Genomic DNA, 25898 nt, shown 5'->3' on the forward strand with positions numbered 1-25898 from the left:
ACGAAACCTTATTGCAATTTCATAGTTGTTAATTAAAAGTGAACTGCTAAGTACCTGCTTTTGTATCACAAAGCCAGCAAAGGCCTCACCATAAAGGACTTCCAAGTATTAAAGACTAGCTTGTAGTAAGTAAGGCTAAATGGGATTAGGCAATCCTTTTGTTTTTAGCACATTCTCTTGGAGATTGTCATCACAGAATTTTCTTTCATATGATTCATCAATGTATCTGCAGAAGACAGAGACTGATAACAATCAGAAAAGCATATTGCATATGGGGAGCCTCATCTTTAACCTCATTTACTTGTTGAAATTCATGCTGTATACATGATAGGGGCTGGAGTGGCAGTCAAGCAGTGTGTAATACTGTTCCCTTTTGCTTACTGATGTATGTTCTGCCACCAAAGCTCGAAAAGTGCCAGGCAGGGAACTAAGCCTACTTCTGACAGATTTTTTAAGGTCACAGTACAGTTTGATTAGCTATGTCAGAAGAGGATAAGCAGACGAAGGATAATCCTTATGGTGACAGATGTGACATATACCTTGTTATTGACCAACTCATTTATGGAACAGGATCCTTGCTCACTCAGAAAGGTCAAAGAGGGATTTTCCACAAAATCCCATTGGCTTTTTTTGGTACATCCAGCACTAGGGTCTAAACCTGACATCATGATTAACCAAGAGATGTACAATAATGGATTAATACCTTTCACCTGCTTCTTTTGATACAGGAGCAATGAGATACTGCCTTTCATGCATTTTAGAAAGCCTGTTCTCATATGTATTATAAGGGCATCATTTATAGGAACACCAAGCAGGTGATGATTACTGCAGTATTAATGGCATTCTAGCTCTTCACCAACTATCATTAACAGTTGCCTTGTAGCTGCAACAACAATATGAATTTCCAATATCCAGCAAATTTGGATACAAAAGGTATCATCTGAAGTTTAGAAGACAGATTAACATATCTAAAAGTACACTAGATGTAAGACTTCTGTCCTCTGCCATGCAGATAAGCTGTCTTGGCATCATGTCAGTAACTGCTCTTCCATAATTTGTTTCTTACACAAAGAAAATTGTTAGAGAACTTCCTACCATTTAATACCCTGGAGGTTTTTTCTCTCATTTCTTTAGGCTTTTTTAAAGTTTTACCAAAAAACCTTTGACAGACAACAAAACACATGCAGTTTGCTGGCATTCTTTTCAGTTTCAAAACCACATAATAAATTTTTCCACACGTTGATAAACTAGATTATAAAAGTGCGTTTTCTGGATATCTAGATAACCAACAACACAATGAATATAAACATTTTCTATAAATAGTTCACCATATGGCTATCATTCTCAACAGATGGTGTCTGTGTATTCACTAGAATATACAAAAGTTATGCAAATTTTGCCCTGCAATCATTCAAAATTCTAAACAAGATTTTCTTCAGTTTTATTAAGCTTAATCCAAGTCAAAACACATAATTTTATCACCTTGATCTAATATGGGGGGGGGGGGGGAATGCCACATATACTAACAAATTAATTTGCAAAAGGCAATACAGTTGAAACTATTTTAATAAACAGACATTAGGTACATGATTTTCCCAAACCTAGGACAGCACTCTGCTGCTAATAATAGTTGTTACCTACCCAAAAAGCAGACCCACTTGTAAACAGCCCAGTAACTCATCAGAAAGAACGCAGTCTGGTCTATGTTATGAAAAAATCTGTAGTCCAAGGTATCTGAGAGTTTCTATATATTTTGCAGCAAATATTCTCATATGCATTTTAAGGGCATCAGTTGTAGTAATATCAAGCAGGTGATTACTGCAGTATTAATCAGACCCTAGGTCTTCACCAATTATCATTCATAATTGACTTGTATCTGTAGTAACAAAGTCTACTAGAAAGCCTACAGATTTTATCCAGTTTTTGTAAAAATAAACCCAAAAAACCAAAAAACAAGCATTCATTTTTTTACCGTTTAAAAGCCAATATATAAACATCTCCATATTTTCTGTTGGGCAGTTCAGAGTATCTATCAAAACAACACATGACAAACATTTTCTGGAAAGTTCTTAAGCTACACTGGCTTATCTGCTGGAAATCATATCCTAATTTTCAGTCTAGACATTTTTAAAGCATTTCTTGTCCACTTGAACAAATACTAGTTTTAATTTCTATAGTTTTTCAAACTTCTTAGTGCTTCTCACCTGATGCACTTATGGTAAAAATAACACGTTCCCATTCCCCTCTCAGTTATTAAGTTGTTAAGCTTTCTGTTCTGAAGGTCCTGACTGTTGCTGGCTTTGCCAGTCATGACTTCTCTGACTGTTTCTACAGCTCTCAAGGCACGGCTGCAGCAGGATCTACATCATTTCAACTAAATCACTACTTGTCCCTGCACAGGCTTCTTGAGACTTCCCTAAGTGCAGAGGAGGGAATCCCAGCCAATCCTCCTCAGAACTGCAAATTACTCCAATAGTGGATAATGGCTTCAAGATACAAAAATGTCTCTTTTTTTTCCTCTTCTTTATAGTGATAGGAATATCTTTACATTATTGTGATGTAATCAGTGCATCTGGAAGTCCTGTACAACTGCAGAAGGCAGTTGTACATCTCAAAGCCCAGCAAAACAATAGTATCTTCTAACCATGTACAAGTTGCCAAGATATTCCTCCGAAAATCAATGGTAATAAATGTAACATATATAAAGGAGAGTGCATAAACAAGAAGGATAATGCATGGTACTGTGCTCTGCAATTGTGCCTCAGTGTTGACAACACACCAGCTTTTTGCCTACTGCTAAGTAGTTTCTGCATATTTTCAACATGCTGATTTGGCCAGACAATGAGAATTTTAACTTTATGAGCAGGACACAAATTAAAAGTTGAGATATGGGTTAATTAAATAACAATTGCTCTTCTTGCTTTACTACATGTATTAGAGGTAAGGAACCCTCACTTGTTATTGGAGTAGCTAAGGAAGAACTTGAAACAGCAGCAGGTATCTGTGTAAGTATGCAGGATTTTTTTAAAACTTCTGTAAATCAATTACATAAGTTACTTGAATGTTAATGGTCTTATTACTAAAAGATACAATATATCAAATATATAGAGAAATAAATTTTATTCTTGCAACTTGAACTATATATATAATATATACACAAACACATTATTTTTGAGTAAATTAAAATCAGATAGGTTGAAGTTTGTTAAATTGAATGGGTTTAGAACTTGCTAAATTAATGTTTTATCAAATGCTTTAAATTGATTCAATGTTGCTTTAAACTTTTTCTAAAGTTCCCTGATTTTCTCAAGTTTGCCAGTTAAGTTTTTCCTGTTTTGACTCTTGAGGAATATCTTGGCAGTATTCCTCTCCTGCATCTACCTCAACTCTGTAAGCCCCTTTGAGGGACTCAGTGAGAGGATTCTGGGGCCTTACAACCACCACATCTTTAATTTGAAAAATTTCCTGGACACTTTTACTTTTGAGGATCACAGGAATACATGGATTAGATTCTCATCACTGTGTGAAGCCAGCAATGAGTAGTAGACAACAATTCATTCCCTTTTTAACCAGTCCTAGAAGTCTTCTACTTTCCCCTAACCACCAACCAATTAATTTGCCTAACACTTGCTGGCTCTGGGACAATGCTCTCAAAACATCCTCTCACCTAACTCAGTTATTAACTAGGTTAGGGGAGCATTTCCCTTGTAAATGAGTCCCCTAAGCGTTTTCACTTTTTTTTTCCCCTCAAAAGAAAGACCATGCTTTTTTAACTTCATATGCAACTGACAGTATTTTTTCTTGAAATATGAAAAGAAGGAAATAAATATCATTCCAACATCACTGCAAACTGGTAAAAAAATTTTTGCCCAAACAGACATAACTATTCAGGGAAATCTTTACCATGTGTCAAAGTAAGGAGTAATTAAAATATTATGCCGCTCCAATTTATAAAATGATGGCTCCGACACAGTTCAAGTACTGCCCATGATTTTGTCTAACTCTTCTCAGGAGAGAAACAGTAGAAATGGAATAGGTTCACCATAAATGGAAGGTCATAATAATCACACACTCATTCAGCTTGAACATTAAGTCTTGAGCACAAGCTGAAATGTATGCAGTGCTAGGAAGGATCATGAAGAATCACCTAAAGATAGGGCACACCTGAGTGTTATTGAAAAGCTTGCTTGAGTAGCCACAAGAACAGCTAGAATTGTCCTAGTCAGCTGGAAAGTATCAGCAGACACACTTCAGCTATGCTAAAAATAAAGTCACATAAAGACAAGTTGTGTTGAGGATGCTGGTTGCTATGACAGATACTAGATCAGCTATTCTATTTTATGACCACGGTGGATCTAAACAATCTGTTGGTTTGTAGAGTGGTTGAAATAATAGAGCCATACTCTAATTATTAATTACTTATATAATGTCACTTCTAGATAAGAATTTCTTTACCATGTAGAAGGGCAATGAATGAAGACATTTTCAAATTAGGAAAGATAACAACAACTAGGGAATTTATTAAATTAACAAAAAGATGATACAACAAGGTTGTGAAATACAGAGAAGGACAGAGGAAGCATACACATGATTTCTTTCCAACATCTATAAAGAGATCAAAAGAAAAATGTGTTTTAAGGGAGCAGAGAATGTGAAATGTCCACACAAAATATTTCCTCTGAAAATCACAGCAGTCCTCCTCTCCCTTTGTCTCATATTGATAATAACACTAAGTGAAGTTCAAGAACCAGTTTTAGTCTAAGAGTTTCTATGACAGTCCCTTTTAAAAAGAAAATCTACTTTTAATGAATGACATGAGATAGCAGTCAACAGGAGAACCATAATAAAAACCCAAATTAATCCTGTATCGTCTCTGACATTTAACACAAGAAGTTTGCAAAGTTTCATATTCTGTCTGGTAACAGGTAACAATGGACATCAAGAAGAAAACTGAATAACAAATTTTTGATGGCATGACTTTTTGTGCAATTAATCTTATGGAAAAGAATAATTTGGGTAGGGAAAGAACCAAATTAAGATGGAAGACTCAAAACAGACGGCACAAGTATTTCATATATTTGAAATTAAGGAAGAATTTAATGCTTAAGGCAAACTGCTAGTGATAAATTGAGCAAATGGGACAAAAAACCCAAAACCTTTATGGCATGCAAATTCACACACTTTTGAAGTTTTCACACTCTAGCTTCTAGATAGACAAACAGCCCAGTTCAAAGACGACTGATAGGATCTTATTAGGTATCATCAGGAGGATTCAGAATTAAGAAGGGAATGTGTTTAGCTTTCACAACAGCAAATATTAACAAAAAACATATAACAAACAAACAAAAATCACCTCCCCCAAAAATGCCACCTAAATTTTTTCTGAATTAAAGAAATTGTTGTTTCTGAATTAAGCAGTTACATTTTAAACGTGAAAAGGCAGTAAAATGTGAGAATAAGTGTCATTGATTAAAAAGTATTAAGGAAATTCTTTCTATTTCTAGCTACACTTGTCTTGTCTTCAACTGAATTTAAGATACTTTGCAACCTCAGTAAACATAGCCTAAATTCTGTGCTGAAATTTCCCTGAGCAGTATAGGTTTGCAAAAGTTATTAATTTTTTTTTTCAAAGCATTATTTAAGTGCAATATCAACATACTCTGTCTCAGACAGAAAGAACAAATTATACACCCTCAAAACAGGAACAGAAAACAATCTGAGTATGGATCAAATACTACAAAAAAAAAAAAATGTTGCTCCATTTTAAAACTGCATATTTAAAAGGAAATGCAGAGTTTGTTTTATAAATTTTACCAGTAAAATCCTCATGTATTCATTATTACAAAGTCAAAAATATAAAAGGAGAATGTGATTATTTGCCAAAATCTCATTACCTGTGTGTCAGTAGCACCCTGAAGGCCATCTGATTCACTCCCAAATAACCTGGCAACAAGCTTGACCAATCCCAGTTCCATTCAGTAATGGCTGACTGTTGATACATGGCAAGAAGCTAGTTAGTTATTAATCAGCATTAATATAATTGGTACATCAAAGCTCCAGCTGTGATATACTAACCAAGGAGGGGGATCTAGAATGAAGACTTAGAAAGATGATATCAATCATGTTCACAGAAGGTTTTCTATTCCTTCTTAAAGCAGTGATTAATTAATTAGGGACCTAGCTACTATTTATAAAAAGATAAATCAGTTTTCTGAACCATTATTCTTCCAACTGCTAATGGCATTGTGATCAAATACTATGTCTGAGAAGCAAAGTAAAATAGTTGGTAACTTTTTATATAGCAACAATTTGCATTTTCTGCTGTCAGCAAAAATTTTGTAGTGAAAAATTTGGTATAGCTGGAATTCAAGAAGTAGCCTGTAACAAAATTAGAGTTATTTATTGCTGTATTATAAACAGCATTAAATCTAGACAACATGAACAAATATAACTCCATATTGCTTATCTGATAAACAAAAGTCATCTATATCATCAGTGGGAGACAAAAGACCATACACAACATTCTTATTTTTACAAAACAGTAAATCCTATTGCATAATATTTTTTTTATTCCTTTTGGTCAAGTAGTGGCTATAATTCAATCTTCTTGGGGGGAAATAAGGATGAAGTTATTGTTGGAACACTAAAATAGCACTGAGTAGTTAAAAAAATGTTTAAGCAAGTCAAAACAATAGAAATAAACCTAAATAACAGTAAAGTATAACTTGGAGTGCTTCTTTTTCTTCTCACAGACAGCACTTGGTTCCTCTGGGAGAGCAGAATCACTTCAATTCCTCCTGTTCCTTCCATGTATATTTTATTACTTTCCTTCTCCTTACTTAATTTACTCCCTAACCCTCATCTCTGCCATGCATGTTAAAGTAAAGTAGAAAAACAAAGGTGAAATACAGAGTAAGAAAAGGAAATAAGGGTAAGAAAAAAATAAAATACTGAGAAAGTGGAATGTGAATGAATATGAAAGGTTCTTGCCAGTGCTCCGGCATCTTCTACAGGCACTGGCAATAATTTTCATTATAGAAACTAGACACTCAGGTATACTTATCAGTGTTTTATAAACGGACAGCCCCACACCACTAAATAAATGTGCAATTTAATGGTAAAGGGAACTGAGGTATTTAAAACATCATTAAGCTTGGAAATAGAATCAGAGAATAGAATTATAGAATAACTGGGGTTTGAAGGGACCTGAAAGATCACCTTGTTCCAAGCCCTTGCCATGGGCAAGGCACACCTTTCACTAGACCACGTTTCTCAGAGCTCTGCCCAACATGACCAGGAACACTTTAAATGGATGGGCCAACCACAACTTCTCTGGGTAACCTGTTCCAGTGCCTCAATACCCTCATAGGAAATAATTTCTTTCTAATATCTAATCTAAAGCTACTCTTTGTTAGTTTAAATTCATTTCCTTTTGTCCCGTCATTACATGCTCATGTAAATTATCTTTCTCTACTTTTCTTGTAAGCTTCCTTCAAGTACTGCAAGGCTGCATTTAGGTATCACCCCAAAGCAATCTCTTTTCCAGGCTGAAGAACTGCAGTTCTCTTGGCCTTTCTTCATAGAAGGGCTCCATCACTCTAGTGATGATTTTGGTATCCCTCCTCTGGATTGGCTCCAACATCTCCATGTCCTTCCTGTGCTGAGTACGCCAAAGCTGGACACAGCACTGCAGGTGGGGTCTCACCAGAATGGAGCAGAGGAGTAAAATCAACACCCTTGACTTGCTGGTCATGCTCCTTTTGATGCAGCCCACAAGTTGGTTTTCTGGGCTGAATATGAGGAAGAACTTCTTTACTGCCTAGGTGACCGAGCACTGGAACAGACTCCGAGAGAGGTTGTTAAGTCTCCCTCACTGGAGATACTCAAGAATCATCTGTACACAATTCTCTGCCCATGTGCTCTGGGAGGACCCTGCTTGAGCAGAGAGGTTAGACCAGATGACCTAGTGTGGTCCCTTCCAATCTCACCCATTCTGTGGTTCTGTGATTCTTGATTGGAAGGTCCTTTTCAATACAAGCTATTCTATGATTCTATTGATTCAAAGATTCAATAAGGCATGTTTCTCTGCAGTGGGAACCCTTGAGAAACCCTGTGGAATTGGTATTTGTCTCCTTTCTCAGGATATTATCATAACATAACAATGATTAAGCATTCATTAAACAAGTAAGAAAAGCAAATATATTTTACAGAAATGTAACTGATGAAATAGACCAAAATAGTCCAAACTGGGCTAGAAAATTGCACTGCATATAAGCAGGGTTGCACAGAAAAAGGATGCATTTCCACACAAGTCTGTAAAGTGAATTTCATGTCACTGTAATACCACTTCTTTTCAAATATTTGGATTGAATGCTGAGTTATTAAGAATATATGAGAATCAATGGCATAAGATTTTTTTTAAGTATCAAAGTGGGATCAGAAACTATTTAGCATTTTGTGTAATGAATTGGTCATGGGGTGCTCCAGCAGAGATTTAGGCAACCAGATCTCTTTTCTTTAACTGTTCCATTAGCAGGAAACTAAATTCTGTAAGTAAATTATAATCCCTTATATATTACAAGCATGACTTAAAGAAAAACAGAAATTGATGCTTTTTTTGTTTTCTCTTTTTTGTTTTGTGTTTTGCCCCTGCTTAGTCTCACTGTTCTGTAAAATCTTTGTATTTCTAAAGAATTTTTTACCTAACTGTTTAACATATCTGTGAAAGACCAATGGGAAAGATTCTAAATGTGAACTTAGAGTTCTGACATGATTTTTCAAAGGACTAAGACTAACCCTATGTACTAATGCACAGATGTAATAAATGTCATTGCCAGAATGGGCTTTCCCACAGTATACTGAACATAGAAAGTGTAAGCAAATGCAAATTGGTCTTACATGCAATAATTCTGATAAAAGAAAAGGATGGTAATGGCTCTCTGAACATCATGATATTTTAGAGGGTACCCTCATTAGACTCCCAAGAAATAATATTCCTTTATGCTTCATCAAATGTGAACACACATAAATAATTCCATTTTCATACATTCAGATTTTGTCATTATCATGATCATAAAAAGACCAACAAGCAAAAATTATACTATAACCAAGGTTTCAGATTTTCACAAACCTGATTGAATATGTTTGCACAAGATTGTCTGTACACCTGGAAAGGGTTGAAGACAGGCCGCTCTTCTCTGCCCTTCAGCGTCAAAGGCAGGCATTGACTCGAGGTAACACCATCTTCAGAAGAATTCTCACAACACAGCTGCTCTTTCAAATACTCCTTTTGGAAGAAAAAGAAACCACAGAATAGTACAAGCCATCTAGTTTTCTAAGTGAAATTTAGTGTAATTGCCTACATTTCAAGCATGAGTTTACAGAATGCTTGATATAAGTTCCTTTTAAACTTCTTTAAAAATAGAAACCTTTTTGAGAATATCACCATTTTACAGTGAACAAGAAATAACCTCAAAAAACATGCACCCAACTTAAGCAAAACAAAATGAACAATCTAACCTATTGTTTTGAAATTGTTGTCTAATTATGTGTATAAGTTCTCATTATATATATATATATATATATATATATATATATGCACTAAGTATACATAGAAGTGAACAACAAATGTTTTCATGTCTTGAATTAAACTTTTTGGAAAACAGTCAACAATTATTATATGACTACAAATTGATTCTTCAATTAACATGTTCTAACCATTTTATTTAAACATAGGAAGCAAATATTCTCCCACTCTTCAAAGCTTTTTTTATATGCTTAAGCATTCAGGGACCAGAAGTAGTATGATTTGCATAGCAATTTTAGAAACTATACTGTAACAAATGTATTTGGACCCAATCTTTTCTGTTTTCACCTGTTTGATTACTCTGTAAATAAATCATAATTGCAGGCCACTAAAGTGTTTTTATTAAATAGAATCATTTTATGAAGAACTATAAAATGAAACATTTACACTTCAATTTGCTGGAAAGACTACTGTGATTAAACAGTTTACTGTTATTAAAATGAAGTCCATAACATGAAGCAAGTGCTCAAGGTGAGTCATTAGGATGGGTGGACACAAATGCTCCTCTTATTTGCAGTACTACCGAGATGGAATAACATGCAAACTACCTGCCAAGGCATCCTGTGTCTTTTAGTAGGTCTTTCTAGAAGAAGAACTTAATAATCTGTTTAAAATTACCCAACTATGGCCTGACCTGAAAGGCACAAGTTCACTTTCAGGCCATGCAGACTGTAGCAGTTTCTCCCTTGTGGTGGCACTAGCATATGTTGTGAAACCAACCGGGAGGAAAAAAAAAGTTTCATCCAGATAAGCCACATGATTTCTAGTATACTAGTACAAAGCAGGGACCTAGAAGTGCAAAAGCACAGGGGCAAAAGAAAGAGAAGGACTGTCTCTCTGCTGGTTGCAGTCAAATGTCATGTCTGACCAAGAGAATCACAAAATTGTCTTAGTGTATGAAAAAAGACCCCAACCAAACAAAAGAAGAAAAACAAATTGAGCTTTTTTTGCTTAAAACATCAAAAATCAACTGTGAAAACATACTGTCTTTTAGCTATTTTTACTCAGCTTTTCAAAAATATCTGGATTTTTATTTCTTCATTCACTCATTCATTCATTCATTCATTCATTCATTCATTCATTCATTCATTCATTCCATTATGCTGTAACTAAGATTTCAGGGCCACAGTGAAGGAGGCTATTCAAAAGATATTTTTGTACATCTATCAAATTTTCATAAATGTACTGCCTTCCATGGACACATTTTTACAAAATCTGTAGACTAAAGCAACCCAGACCTCTGGATGTAACAGAGTCAGTAGAAGCAGATTGTGTTGCTTTTTCAGAAACAATACTGGAAATAGCTGTCCATGTGTTGCCAGATGAAGAATTATTTGCTCAGCTGATGTAAAAGTACAATGCTTATTTTGCAAAACCAGTGGTCTACAGGACGGCACAATATGTATTCTGTAGGACATTAACAAAATAACGAACTAGCCTGGGTATGACATCTCATCTCCCCTTTTGGACAGCAACAGCAGTTCTCTGAACAGGTAACTTTGGGGTCTGGGACCACCAGAGACCACCAGAGGGACCCCCGGCACAGATGAACGCACGTGCAAAAGGTGGGGGAACATGTTACAGCTCCAGGAATTTATTATTATATGTATGTTCATTCTAGGAAAATCAATTAATATGTATGTAAAATACAGTATATAAAGCAGGAGCTTTTTCTGCACTTGATGTGCACAATTTTGGTGGAGACATCCCTGTGTCATCTGGCACTGTAATAAAGAATGCCGGCTTCTTAATGCTACGGTGGTGTTAGGGACAAGGTTTTTACCAACTTCGGTAAGACCTGCTTGCCAGTGTTTGAAAAATTCAAGTGGTATATAGCTGACCCCAGCAAAGGTATTTTTCTGTCTTTAATAAAATATGGTGGATTTGGTTGTGATTAAGGTGCTTATTCAAAAATGGTAAATATATTACATTAAGATCTCATTTAGTATAGTAAATACCGTAGGCTCTGAAAAAGTCATGTTTCAAAAATGTGAAAATATGAAATCACGTCTGTAAACATGTGAACTACATCCTTGCTACACTGACTGGGCATCAAACCAAGTATACAGAATGTTATTGAGCTTGATAGCTCAGAAGAGTTACCTCTTCAGTTGCCATTACTAAAAAATTATCTTAAATATTATTATTTTTGGTGAACACATGAAGGGCTGTAAGCTGTTTTGAGAACTACGGTATCTATTACAAGTTTTTATAAAATCATATCTCTATTTTCAAATCCAGCTTCCAAGAATCCTTTTTCACCTGCTTTTCTTAAGAATATTACTTAGAACAACAATTTTCTGTCTCATCATTTTGTTTTTACACATTTTAAACAGTGTAGCATAAAGATCTCTAAACTAATTTTAAGAACACAATCCCTTGACATTCTAAGGAGTTTTTCAACAAAAGAACGGACCTTTGAATAGACAATCAAATATATTTCTTGGTAAGCAGGTGCATAAAACATAAGTTTTATGATAGGTTTTGAAAGATAATATTGAAAAGTGTATTATAATACCATTCTAAGCATTAAAACGGTCTGTAATGGTTTCAAAAGAAATTGAAAGAAATAGAGTTAAATACTTCTGTAACTCAAGCTGGTCAGGATTTCTCTTCTTCTTTAAAACAATACAGTTTTTTCCACTGAGAAATGTTCTATTTTTACAAAAGATCTTACTAGCTGCAGAAATTCAAGGAGAGACATGTGGGATATGAAAAGTCAAGCTGAAGTCCCTCTTCCACCTAATTCTCTTAGCCTCATACCTCCTGTTGGAGCTGCTCCACTTTGTATAAATAACCAAATACTCACAGGAGTCAGATGTTAGATCAGGGTCTCCAAAACCCAGCATGTGCCTTCTATTTTTGACCATAAAAGTTACAAAATGCATTTTTACCACTATTTCTATGAGGCAAAAAAACTCCAACAGGGGAAAAAGGAGTTCTGTGCTGATAGCTAATGGTATGGAGGTTTGGGGAATTAGTTCAGATGTGGGACATGCAGATTCAATTCCCTGGTATAAACGAGGAAGTATAAATATTTGAGCCTGGATATCCCATCCCCTAGGTAACCATCCTAACTACTGGACTATATGCTATTTTTGGTGGCCTTTTCCTCACTCCTTTATACCTAAGAGTAATCTTGAATGTGCTCCAGGTAAAAAGGTTTTTATTTATTACAGTAATAATTTTCACTTCACTTCCTAAACCAGTTAATTGTTCAGGAAATTGGAACTTGAAAAGATTCTGTATGGTACTAATGTTAGATTGAAGTCTCTGCATATATGTTTATGTGGCTTTTAATGCTTCCAAAGGTAGATTCATAAAAGTCGTTTTTAAGCATATACTTAGGAACTAAAACAGTTGGATCTGATTTTCAGAAGCACAGTGCCAGTACTAAGGTGCTCTCTATGGCCTTCCTACAGACACTGCTGTCTAGTCAAGTTTTTCTGCTACCAGGTTTTTCTGAGAAAAATCCAGGCCTCTGGCTGTATTTTGTATATATGTATATATATATTTGCATACTTGTATATACCTGTGTATTTGTAATATTTTGTATTTTATTCTAAACACTTCTGTACACATGCAAGGATCTTAACAGCACCTGCTTACACATTCAAGGAATTTAATAATTACAGCTAAAACCAGAACTTTCTAAATTAAGTTGGGTAGATCTGCAATTTAAACAAACCTATATTTATTTCAGTGAATGCAATCTGAATGCTTTTAGTAACTTGAGGCAATTTAGAACAGCCTTAAAAATAATGCGATAATACTTTTAGTTTGCCAAAATAAAGCAAATACATCTGAATTTGTTTCTTGCAATTTTAAAAGCACTTCAGCGGAACAGAGTTGTCTAAATTGAGTAAGATTTCATGTGGATGCATTCACTTCCTCTGTACAGCCACAGGGGTTGCTTGTTTGTTTAAATCAAGAGAGTTAATTAACCACATGTAATTTTACTTTTTGTAACAGTCAATTCTTCAGCAGCCTCCGTTGATTTTTAATTTTTTTTTTACTGTGCTCAGACTCCTACATGAAGGAAGTTTATGAGCCATACTATTTATCTAAGTACCTAAATAAAATCTACAGTGTTTTCTATAAAGTAATGTCATAGTTTCTGTAGAAATGCAAAAAGCCTAAACTGAATGGATTCTATTAAATTACAGTATAGGATTCCATATTGACTTTAAGAACTATTATCACCTCCTTGACTACCCCTTAGCTGCCAGCAGATGTTGCCCCAGGCCAGTACACACCTAATTGCTCTATGGAAAGGCCATTTCCCTACCTCATTGAGCCGGATGATGTGATAAATTTGCCTCAGGTACTCCTTACCACCTGGTTTGTGGCAGATATCCAGGACCATCATGCTTATATTATGCTCAGTGAATCCAAGTGCAATACCTCCTTCCTCTAACGTTGCACCTTTAACTGTGACTGAGGCACTAGAATATAGAAAAGATACAGTTCTAAGTTAAATTTCTAAAAAGCAAAATATTAATAAAAACTCAGCTAGAACTACACTTGACTTATACAAATGCTGATGTACAAAAATTTATCATGTAACACACGCTACATAATAGTAATATACTAATTTTAATCACCTTAATAAGAAAGATGAACACATAAAATACTCCTTAGGGATAAAAAAGTAGCAAATATTGTCATTTCCCCTAGAGAAGTATCTCTGCTACTAGAAATAGCATTTACATTCGACCTCTTGTGCACTTTTCTTTGCCTGTCACAGCACACATTAAAGCCTAATTAACATGTCAAAAAGGTAGCCATTACTCCAAGTATAGGTTAGAAGTTTTAAACTGAAGTAGTTTTCTTTCCATTGGTATATTGTTAACCATTTAAAAGGTACTTATTTGCCACTTGTTGAATTTTTTTCCCTATATAGTTTTTCTTTTGTATTTGTGTGAAACTTCTACCAATAAAAATCTGAAGGTGACATTCCCAAATGCCTCCACAACTGTGCATTCAAATCTCTGATCATTGTCAGACTCTCTGCACACTAACACAAGTTACTATATTAAGTACTGTTACCAATAAAGCCTAAGAAAGAAAAAGTACTAAAATTTTCCTCAAACACTAGAGCTGCAACACAAGTATTTGACATGTATGAGTCAAGAACTTGAAAGATTAACAAGAATATATTGTCCTTTCTATAGACACTACTAGATTAACTTGAAATATACCAAAGAAGCATTCTCAATCAATTAAAAAAACAACAACCAACCAACAATATTGTATTCATTTAGAAGTAAAACAAAAAAAAAAACATTAAAAAAAACCTACAAAAACCTGAAAACAAAACCACTGCGGTTGCAGTTTACTGTTGAAAGTGTGCCATGGTTACAAAGTCAGTCCTTCTAAAAGTTGCTGTTTGACCTATGGGCTCTCTGAAATGCTGTACAGCTGCTGGACATTAAAGCTGACATTGCTTCCACATGCAGTTTCAGAATTTCCTACAGAGCAAATAGTTTCAAAATATAAACTATAATTTTGTTCTTTGCTGAATGTGATACTATGTTATTATGGTGTACTTCACAGAAAAGCTTCAAAGAAATTGATCTTTAAATTAAAGCACTCTTAAGGCAGGTATTTGATGCCATGTACAGATATAACCTGAATTTCTTGTCAAAATTCTTAGCAACTAACAGTGAAAAAGCTAAGGACCTCTGACAAAGGAATGTATCAGTGCCAGCACCCAAACTGTATTCTTTACTGCCTGTTACTGCGCAGGTGAAGCAGATTATTGGATTCAGGCAGCACTATGATTAATGACTTCCCTTCTGGATTTGGGACTGCCTATCAATCATGTCATTAGCAAGAATGTGCCCTGAGAGAGGCAGACCTCAGCCAAGGAATAACTGCATTCATCTTAATCTGTATATGCACCCAGCCAGCAAGGTCAGGGTCACCATGATGAAAAACAATAATCTTCAATTCAACAAATTACTCTGCAAAGACAGACATTTCTTTTCTTCTCAGGACGTGTGTTTTTTAGAATCTAATGTGACTGTTTACAGCTCTGGTGCTGCCATAAAGTGAAGGTTATTTTAATGAATAGCAATACTTTCAGACAGTACACAAGAAAGACAAAGAGTGCAACTGCTGTTTTCTGAACCTTTCAATGAAGGCTATAGTTTTTGAAATATTCTTTAGAATTAGGTTAATATATATTATTTAGACTTTTTATGTAGGTAGAAATCCTGATAATAATAACATAAAATCAAGCAAGAATTTTACTTACAAAAACCCACTGTACTTCAAGATGTTTATATGGCTGGGTAGCAGAGTCCCAAATAAAATTTTTGAAATGTATAGGTCTTTTTTTCTTTCATATGTACCTATTAGAAGTCTATAAACATTCACAAATATGAATACATATACTCATGTATATGCACATCCATCCAGCCAAATCAGAAAACAATTTGAGTAATGAATGGCTACATATACATACATAACCCCAACTTAATATATAGCATACAATTACAATATAGTAATTTCATTCATTAAATTCATAAATCTCCTCTTGAAAGATTGCTTTTAGTTTAGTAATTATATGGCTGGTAGTTACTTTAATTGAATATATGAATTTCAGCTTTAATATATATTATTTTTGTAATTTGCATTTATAATAACATTTCTCTAGATTTTGTATCTCAGGTATTTATAAACTGGATCTTTTCTTCCACAGATATTGACTCATAATATTTGAATGAAAACTGGATAAACAACGTTCTTATTAGACTTCTATTGCAGAAATGCAACTGAAGATATGAGAGTCAATTTCATAACTGCATCAAATAGCTGCTCACTTGGAGAGCAGGTAATGTATTCTCCACTATCCTAAGCTTAAAATTACCAGGCCTAGTCACAAGCTAGTTCTCTCTTTGGTTGACACTGAACACATACAGAAACATTTTCCCATATTTACTTTCCATAATCTGATACCTAACGTATAACACATCATTTTTTGTAGTATTTTGCAATAGAAAATACAGCAGTATATTAACTTAAATTTCTCAGCTTCAGAAGATCAGTAAATTAACTGAAGTTTTAGTTTTTAGAGGAAATCCACAATATTCTCTTCCTGTATTGGTATTTTTAGTAAGTGCCTATTCTCTCACCAATATTAGAAACTATATTATGGGACCATTGTGTTAAGTATCAATTTACAAATTATGATTTTTTTTTCCCTACAACTCCATTAGTCACTGGCATCTGGCTTCAATCTTTTACTCGTTAGATTAGATCTTCTAAATTAGAATTAAATGGAAAGGTGAAGATAACAAAGGTCAGTGAAAATGAGCATTTTTGTGACACTATTACTGCTTACTGCTACTCACATTAACTGACTACTCAAAGGAACAGGACACTGTCCCTTAAAGCACTGCATGAAAACCTTTTCACTGGTGTCACTGACTCCAACCTACAGTCACTGTATCCTTTGTTTATATAGACAAATACTGACATGATAGCAACAACTGCAACCTTCATGAATACTCATTGAAAAAAACCAGCAATCTTACTTTCAACAGTTACAATTTAATTCAGTAAGTCATGTCATTGCAATAAATCTAACATTGCAAAGTTGATTAAAGGTATTTTTACAGAATGATACATGACTGCAGCATTTAAACAGACTGGACTACGAACACACTGACATGTACACAACTCCTTGAAAAATCACTGTAAAGATCTTAATGTCAAATATGAAGGAAAAATTGGTATTTTCTCAGAAAGGCACAGCAGGATATTATTCTTGTCCTGTTTTTGATATATCCTATTTGCCTCAGGGTTTGATATGTTATAGAATAAAGTATGCTTACTTTTTATTTACAGATGAGCACTGAAAGCTTCTCACAGTTCCTCTTAATTTAAACACCACATCAAAATAAAATTATAAATATATTTAGTAAATGTCCACATTTTGAAAGATGTAACAATGGACTTGTCCACATTTCTGCCTCACCATGAAATTTTGTCTACGAACACACCATTCTGATGAAACAAGCATGTTTTAATGTTTCAGCAATGAACTTAAATTACAAATCCACAGTATAAACCCATCAATATTAAGGACTAATTTGTTTCATATAAGATCACTGCTCATCTCTTTTCATTAAAACTGAGCAGTAGCCATAAACTTGCCAGTAATCCAGTAAAATAAAAAGCGAATAATAGCATCTGAAAAATACTATGTTCTTACCAGTCTATGCTCAATTTTCTTGCCTTCAGCAACTGGCTTTCAATCCAGTTTGGTCTTTGCTGTTCAATGCTTTGTATAATCTTCTGGGTCACTTGCTTAGGACCACTTTTCTGTTTTCCCATAATACTTTCTAAGCACACACGAACTAAACTGAGTTTTTCTTTGCTCCATCTGTCAAGTGTTGCACCTGTTAAAAATTCTGCAGTATTTCCATCCTCAAATATCTGACATATAATTACAATTAAGTTCCAGACAAGAAGACCAGGTTTCTTCAATTCAGCAAAGTTTCTTGACATTTTTCTCTCAGCCAGAAAAAAGAAGTATTTAACTGGGGGAGGCAAACATGCAATCACTGTAGGTAACTTGCTGATTACAATAGATACTGCTTGAGCTGCAAGCCTTGTGAAGCCTTAAAAATAGAAAGAAAAGATTATATGATTAACATTAACAGTACAGCTCTATCTGCTTCTGAATGTTTTGTGATGATTTTTAATTTTCGTACTGAAAATGGCTAAAAAGAGTAAGTACTCAACACTGTAGTTTCATTTGTATTATGCTTTCTGCACATAAATCCCACAAAATCTAAACAATCACATGAATCGAAAGAAGAAAATTTAGAACTTAGATTGTGACTCTCTTAGTAATTAGTCCTGCTGTGCATAGTCATTACAGGATTCCTAAGAAAGACAGTAGTCAGGTATTTTGAATGGTAAAAAGTTGTATTCAAAATTGTAGTATGTTTTCAACTTCAAAGCTGAAGCATTGCACTAAGTGTATCAGAATATTACAGACATTTATAATCTCTAGTTTTTATCAATGCCTTTCTATATTCAAAATGACAAAACTTCAGTTTATCATCTTTCATATAAGCATCTAGATAGCACTGCATTTTAAGGACCCCATAATAAAAGCAGCTATAAAAATAACTACAAAGAAATGATGCTGCTGAAAACCCAAGAGACATATCTAAAATGAAAAATATAGGAAAAGGTGTCAAGATTTTAAAAAGCACCAACCTCTAAATGATCTCCAAACAATTTAAGAAAACCCTGTATCATTGTACCTGCATTCCAAGTGTTTCTATTTTATTAAAAAAAGAAACCATATCTGTTCTAGACAAAATACCTAAAAATTTAAATTGTCTTGAAGCCTAGAGTCTTACCTCTCAGCTTACATATCAGTTCACACATAGCAATTAGCCTAAAATAACCATACAAAAGTTCTAGATTAAAATGAGAGTGCAGTGAAGATGTATTCTCAAAACTGTATGCCACAATATACTAGAGTATTGAGAAAAATCAAGTAATATTTTGGTGCCAATAATTTATCACGAAATGTTTCCAAATGTTAGCCTTCTGAACCATGTAGTGAAATGACAGATGCTTTAGGCACTGTGGGCTATGAAAATGCCAGAAATCAGCTTTACATCGAATCACCTTCAAAACACCTCCTGTTCCACATGATTTCTTTATTTCTTTACTAACTCTTTCAACAACCAAGCAGTAGGATATTCCATAACACTTTCAGTGCTTTTTTTAAATTCAAGCATAAATTGCTGTGTTGTAAAGTTGGGATGAATGAAACTCCTGAATGAAAACATGATAATGAAAAGGAAAACTGTTTACAGTCATTGAGGTCAAAATATAGGCATTATTCTTCACTTTGTTTGAATCCCATCTGACTACTGCCAGATGCTAAAAACATCTTCAGTACTATTATTATCAATTTTACAATACTGATTATTTTGAAAACCTCGTTTGTATATGTATGGGTGTAAGCCTTAAGAAAGAATAACTGAATTTTAATGCAAAGTACTTAAAAAAACCCAATCACCACAGGATGTTTGGAAATTGTTCATTGTCAAGCTACAACACTCACAAAATTTAACTGCCCAGTTTTGGAGTAAAGGAGAAAAGGATTTATAAGCTCTTATGAGAAGCTTATAGGGTGTATTCTATACATACATAAATATTATGTATAAATTTCACCTACATTTCCCGGATTCTTTTCTCTTCATTTCCCGAGGAGTATAATTCCAATCCTTCGGAACAGTTTTCAGTAAACTTTCAGGAACTATTTGCTTGTGCTGGTATGTTCCGTAGTTTTCTGCTGCCTCCCATGAATGCATCAAAGAAATTATCTGTTTCACTATACCCTTGACTGAATTAATCAAAGTCAACTTCAAGCATCTGATCACTTCTGGCTCTGACTTACCACAACTGGAAACTTCAGAAAGAAAAATTATTAACCATTCAGTAACTGCAGTCAGTTGTGTAGATCTTTTTCAGAAAGTGTTTTCAGAATTCTTATGGAAGAAAAAGTAACATTATGATTCATAATAAATTAGACCTATTGGTCTGTTACGAATAAAGAAAGTGTACAATACAAAATATATAGCATCTTGGTACCATCTTAATACAATACTGACAAAAAAAAATATTTCCTTCATTCTCATTTCTACACCGATATATTTACAAAAATTCTATCTAAGCTAACTGATGTTTTCCTTTTTATGTGGTATTCCTTTTTATATGGTAAACATTTAAGTACTTGTTAGATATCAATGAGGCAAACAGATAGACCTTTTTTTCTACTTCCTTGTTTTGATAGCATTAATGAAGTTGCATTTATTAGATACCCAAACTGCTACACTACACACAGTAAAGGAAAAAAAAAAAAGATGAAATATTTTGGAAACAAAAATACATACAAATAATAGTCATCAACAGAAACACAGCATGTCATCAGAGATTGCATGTTCAAAACACACGATCCTAAATACAGTTATTGACATTACAACAAGTATCAATCTTCTCCACATTCTTAATAGCACAGAAAACTGCAGTTTCTCCATTGTCATGGAGCTGCAATTGTCAGTCATAGTGCTGCAGAGCATATCAGACATGTGTTTTGACATGTCAGATCCTTAGATCCTTTGCTCATACTTTTGCTTCCCTCTACTTTTTGCTGATCTAATCATGGCCTTTCTGGAAGCTTCCATATATCACTTTTCTGTTTTTCTTTATCTTACACAGTAAACTTCTACTTTGTGCTATCCCATTTTTCTCTGAGGAGTACCTGAATGATTTTATCACTGTTTTCTATTTTGTGATGCTCATAATTTCCCCCTTGCATTCTCCCATTTTCATTGCCTCTTTCTGAGCCTTCCTGCTTTTAATCCATAATTTGCCATATCAACCTTCTAAACCTCACATCTCTTTTCTGGTTGAATACTATTTTTACTTGGGGATATAATTAGTTACTCTAATTGTGAGGGCAGCTCTCCTTCTCAACAGAAAATTGAGAGGGTGAGTGCCTGCTGACAGCAGAGACTATATGCTCATCAGATTATTTCTCCCTCAGTAGGAAAGTCCTTCCTTCTCTTTTTCCACTCTTCCATTCTTCCCTACTTTTAAATTGTGGCAAAGGTCTGGAGCTGTTAAATGCATAGAGATGAAGAATCTCTACTGGTAGAAACCTAAAAAAATGTTCTGCAGCCAGTCTGCTGGTAAGTCAAACAATTAAGGTCATCAGACTCCTGGTCAATAACACTGTTCTGGAACCTCTCCATTCTGCAAAATTTTCACCACTCCTAACATGGCCTGACTGCACAAAACCCTTCAATAATACTATAATTTTGAAGTAAGATAATATACTGATTTATTATGGTAAAAATAATGCTTACTACATGTCTGAAAATAAACAACATTTAACATCAGATTTGAAATGTTTATTAATAAATTAGATACCTGTCATATTGTATAAGCAGTTCCACAGCAGCTCTTTTTCCATGTAGGACTCAAAAGCAATGCCAAGAGATTTGGGTGATAAAGTGCAGTAAGACAATACTGTGAAGATTGTTTCAATCAGAGTAGGCTCTTTGTTATTTTCCTGTTCCAAGAGAGAACTTTGTTCATCACAATTTAATGCTTCATTTCCTTCAAAATAAACAAAAACATGGTTCCAATAATTTCCAAGTAATTCAAGATCTGGATATAATGGATAATGGTAATGGATAGTATTAATCAAAAACTGCAAAGTGTAACTGAGTAATATTTCAAACAATAGCACTTGCAGACACTGAAATCTGATCTTTCTCTGCCTAATGACAGTTGACTGTCTTCCTGAATTATGTGTAGCCAATAAAAAAGAGACTCAAGCATGTTTTCAAACTATGGAATATGCCTATTTAATTCAAAATTAAATTGAAATTGATTGTAATTGGAAATTGATTATTTACTGAAGATTAATCATTAGTAAACTGCAGAATCACAGTCAAAAAAGCCATTGCTGCTTATCTCCTCTTCCTTATATAATAGTCATATAAAATAATTAAATCCTATTTAGATATAAAAAAAATTAAGAAAAGTAGCAACTCCATATTCCCCAAAATGTGCTGGCTTTGTTTTTCAGTATAAGATGAAATTCAGAATAAAACAGTTCCACAAAACAAAATCTCAGCCCTCCTAAGATTTTAAAGACAAGTAGTGGTTATCATACAGTTCAGTGATAATTTCTTCCAAATATTTACAAATGTTTCTGATAATCATTGTAACACAATCTGAAGGTAAGCTCAAAGATAAGGATGTGTCTAAAACACCAGGAATCAATGTAATTCAATGACTTTGACTTGTGCTAATGTTGAAGATCTGAGCTTCACATCTGTTTGTGAAATACGCTTCCAATGTTAACAACCATGAGAAATGCCCAGAGCCATAACCTGTTAAATACCCTTAATTTAAATTTCTAGTTTGCAAAAATAATGGTTTCTGCAAAAAGTATTTAGATAAAATCATACTATAAAATGTCATTGCTTTCTACCTGTTAGGTTGTCTTTACCTTTAGCTACCTGTGGAAGAGAAAGACAGGAGCCTTCAAAATCTACCATAATAGAAAAATCATTGCTTTCAACTCATCTTTGAATGATTTGAGAACTAAAAAAAATCTCATCTTACTCTCTTCTGAATTCCTACAAACTAATTCATATAATACTGTAAATAATTTAGTCTAGGTAGTATGCAATCTTGGTAGAAACAGAGGATGTAGAAAGCTGAAAAACAGGATCAGTGATTTCATAACAAACAAGCTGTGTTGTATTTTCTTCTCCCAAGGTAGCAGACAGTTCAGCAATAAGACAGTTTTTTAATTAGCTTCCTTTTTCCTATGAGCTGAGTGAGCTGACACATTGTTTTCAATGCCAGATGCTTTTAAATGAAGAATCAAATTGATTCCACTTGTTCACTCAAACCAGAGACATGTATTACAAAGAAATAATCATCAAAGCACAAAAAGCAGTTCAAATGGTTAAAGTCTTAAAGTCTGAAATGAACTCTGATTCTATTACTGTAAGTATATATTTTTAAAATTAATTTAACCAAATTCTAGGGAGAGGGTTTGCTAACATTTCAAGTACTACGTAAACTGTCTTTGCAGTACATGATGGGAAATCAGTTTGTTTAAAGATGCTTAACTTGAAATCAAGCCAAAATCTGTTTTATGACCATGCTGCATGGAAAGTTTGAGTCACAACTTACTAATAACTTCTCTAATCAATTAGTGCTACCAAAAGATTTAGATAAAGAGAAAAGAGCACAAAACAATTTTGTAGAAAGGGCTATACATACATCTTGTTGTAACTACTGTATAATGCAACTCTTGTACTTTTAAGCAAAGATCTTCATGAATCTACTACTAAATCGTTCTGTGGCCAAATATAACAAGATATGTAATTATTCATCAGCTTTTTCTTGCTTTTCCCTGAAGTAAATGTTCTCCTTGTAAGAACAACCTGAAAGCCCAGGTTAAAATGAGTTTTCTGATTGATAAGTGGGCATGGATCTTAGAATCTCAGAATCCTTTGGGTTAGATGGGACCTCAAAAGATAACCTCATTTGAAAAGTTTAGTAAGCAGATCAGTGTAGCTGGTTATATATTATTAACTGGGAGTCTACAAAAATGTATGCGCATTTCTCTTGCCTCAGATTTTTTTTTAATATTTTTTAGCTGACGTGACAAAACTAAAATAATCATCTCAGTTTGAACTCCAATGCACACTTCTTGTTAATTATCACATAGAAAAGAATTTATATGATAGGTATTATACCTACTTTCTGTGATGCTTCCTTCTATACATTTCTTTTTTGCACTGACTGCATTTGCATAGCAAAAGATAATTTGTGAAGGGAACCTAAAGCTTCCATAGGTAGCTCAAAGATCCTTCTTTATTATTTTAGCAAGACTTAGCATTCAAAATTAGCTCTTATTCATTTCCATATAGCATGATGTTCTGTGTGCACAAAAGATACCAAAATATATTAGAATACTGTTGTTTTTAATAAACATCTTTATAAGAAAATTATGTATCTACTGAGTAACAGCTATGCCCTAACCATTCACAATTAATCATTCTTCCTATGACAAAATTATGCACTGAACCTCTTGGGATACTACCATGTATTTTAAAAACATAACTTCAGAAAGGCAGACTTACAAGTGCAATTTACCTATATTTCTGTCTTAATGACAGAAATACCATCCAGTAATTTGCCAATGTTATCACTCTTTCAGCTGTATCTGACTAGTCTAGCCATAAAATGAATCTTGCCAAATTAAAAAAATTCTCTCTTACTGACTCTAGACTTCACTCTCCCCAGTTAATCCATACACAACAGCCAAGATACAGTTATTCTGTCTTTTTTGACCAAAAGAGGTAGACAAAGCTCTTATTCATACATGCTGTTTCATTTAGAGGTATTGAAGATGGAACAAATTATTCCTGATACTGGTCTTTAATTTGCAAAGAGCATGAAACTTCTGCTTCCTTTATTGAATTTAAAGGTTTCTTTACATCTCACCAACTGATGAGGATAAAAACACCAAAAAATATGCTTTATTTGTTTATAGAATCAAATCCTTCAGCAGGCACTCTGCAGTATGGTACTCAGTGTACACTCCTCAGTGCTTCTTATGTCACTGACTCTTTTTTTCTGTTCCTTTACTGTATCTGACCTGGTAGATCATTTTACTTCTCTTTCAGAGCTGCTCCTCCCCAGTGACAACTAAAATCTATTGTAAATTTGAGCATGGCTTCTTTTTGGCAGAGAGCGTATTATTTTAGTTCTAAATTCTAAGGTAGAATTTTACATCATAGATTTATGGAAGAGTGACAGAATACTTTGAGTTGGAAGGGATTCACACAGCTCATCAAGTCCAGCTTTTAAGTAATGGCCCATATGGGGACTAAACCCACAACCTTGTTGCTAACAGCACCATGTTATAACCAACTAAGCTAATCTTGGGCCATATTACTCCTATCCTGAATAAAACCCAGAACTTAAACCTACCCATTTCAATTTAATACATTCCAAACAATAATAAGCCCTGTATCAGCTGCTACCTATGAATCAAATAAATCCTAAATTTATGACAGCTAAAAAGCTCAACATGGCAAAAAAGCTTTAACAACACTTATATAATCTGCCCACAGATTGTTAACATATCAGTAAACTACTTCTGTAGCTATATATTTATATGTCGCCAGTGCCAGAGCATTTTCGTTTCATTCAATTCCATTTAGATTTTTTCCTCCCTAAACAATTTATTTTCAACTATCTGAGAAGAAGCTTCCATTAATGACTTTCTGAGTTAGTGACTTCTGCAGAATGTGTCTTATCTATGGCTGAAAGAGAAAACCCATTACTGTCAGAATACCTCCAGTATTGATTTTATGGGACAGTAGGCAGAAAGTGTGACATTCTCACAGCCAAAATTTGAGAAGTCAATATTGAATGTAATGTCTTATGAACACATCAGCTCCCTTGTGTTCCTCTATGTATTGTGGTAGATACTAAACAGCTTACTTTCTTAAAACTTACTCAGTCTAGAGCTCTGCTGTAACAAGAAGTTCCTATCAGAAATTACTACGTCTTTGAAAAGCTATCCATATGACCATATATAACAGAAACTGAGTCTATCACACATATATCAGACACTCTGTCAAGAAAAGGTAAATGATTCACAGCAGGGGCTCAGTATAGTTCAATTAGAAAAAGGTATTTAGGTTTTCAGAAACTCCGTTAAAGCTGTTTACTA

The 25898-nt window shown here is 34.1% G+C and overlaps 1 protein-coding gene across 2 annotated transcripts in view; it reads right to left on the bottom strand.

The window, feature by feature from the left end:
* The window catches only part of KIAA0825 (KIAA0825 ortholog), a 203510-nt gene that overhangs the window by 98031 nt on the left and 79581 nt on the right, over nucleotides 1-25898 (bottom strand). The window contains exons 14-19 of one of the 2 annotated variants that reach the window (XM_062512691.1): nucleotides 21557-21745; nucleotides 19800-20033; nucleotides 17808-18216; nucleotides 13875-14031; nucleotides 9131-9286; nucleotides 5895-5989 (exon numbers count right to left, since the gene is read on the bottom strand). In XM_062512691.1, coding sequence (XP_062368675.1) covers nucleotides 5895-5989; nucleotides 9131-9286; nucleotides 13875-14031; nucleotides 17808-18216; nucleotides 19800-20033; nucleotides 21557-21745 — 1240 coding nt within the window. The remainder of the gene's footprint in view (nucleotides 1-5894; nucleotides 5990-9130; nucleotides 9287-13874; nucleotides 14032-17807; nucleotides 18217-19799; nucleotides 20034-21556; nucleotides 21746-25898) is intronic. The other variant, XM_062512692.1, reaches the window with a different exon arrangement.

The sequence above is a fragment of the Cinclus cinclus genome, chromosome Z (genome assembly GCF_963662255.1).
Source record: "Cinclus cinclus chromosome Z, bCinCin1.1, whole genome shotgun sequence".
Taxonomy (NCBI): domain Eukaryota; kingdom Metazoa; phylum Chordata; class Aves; order Passeriformes; family Cinclidae; genus Cinclus; species Cinclus cinclus.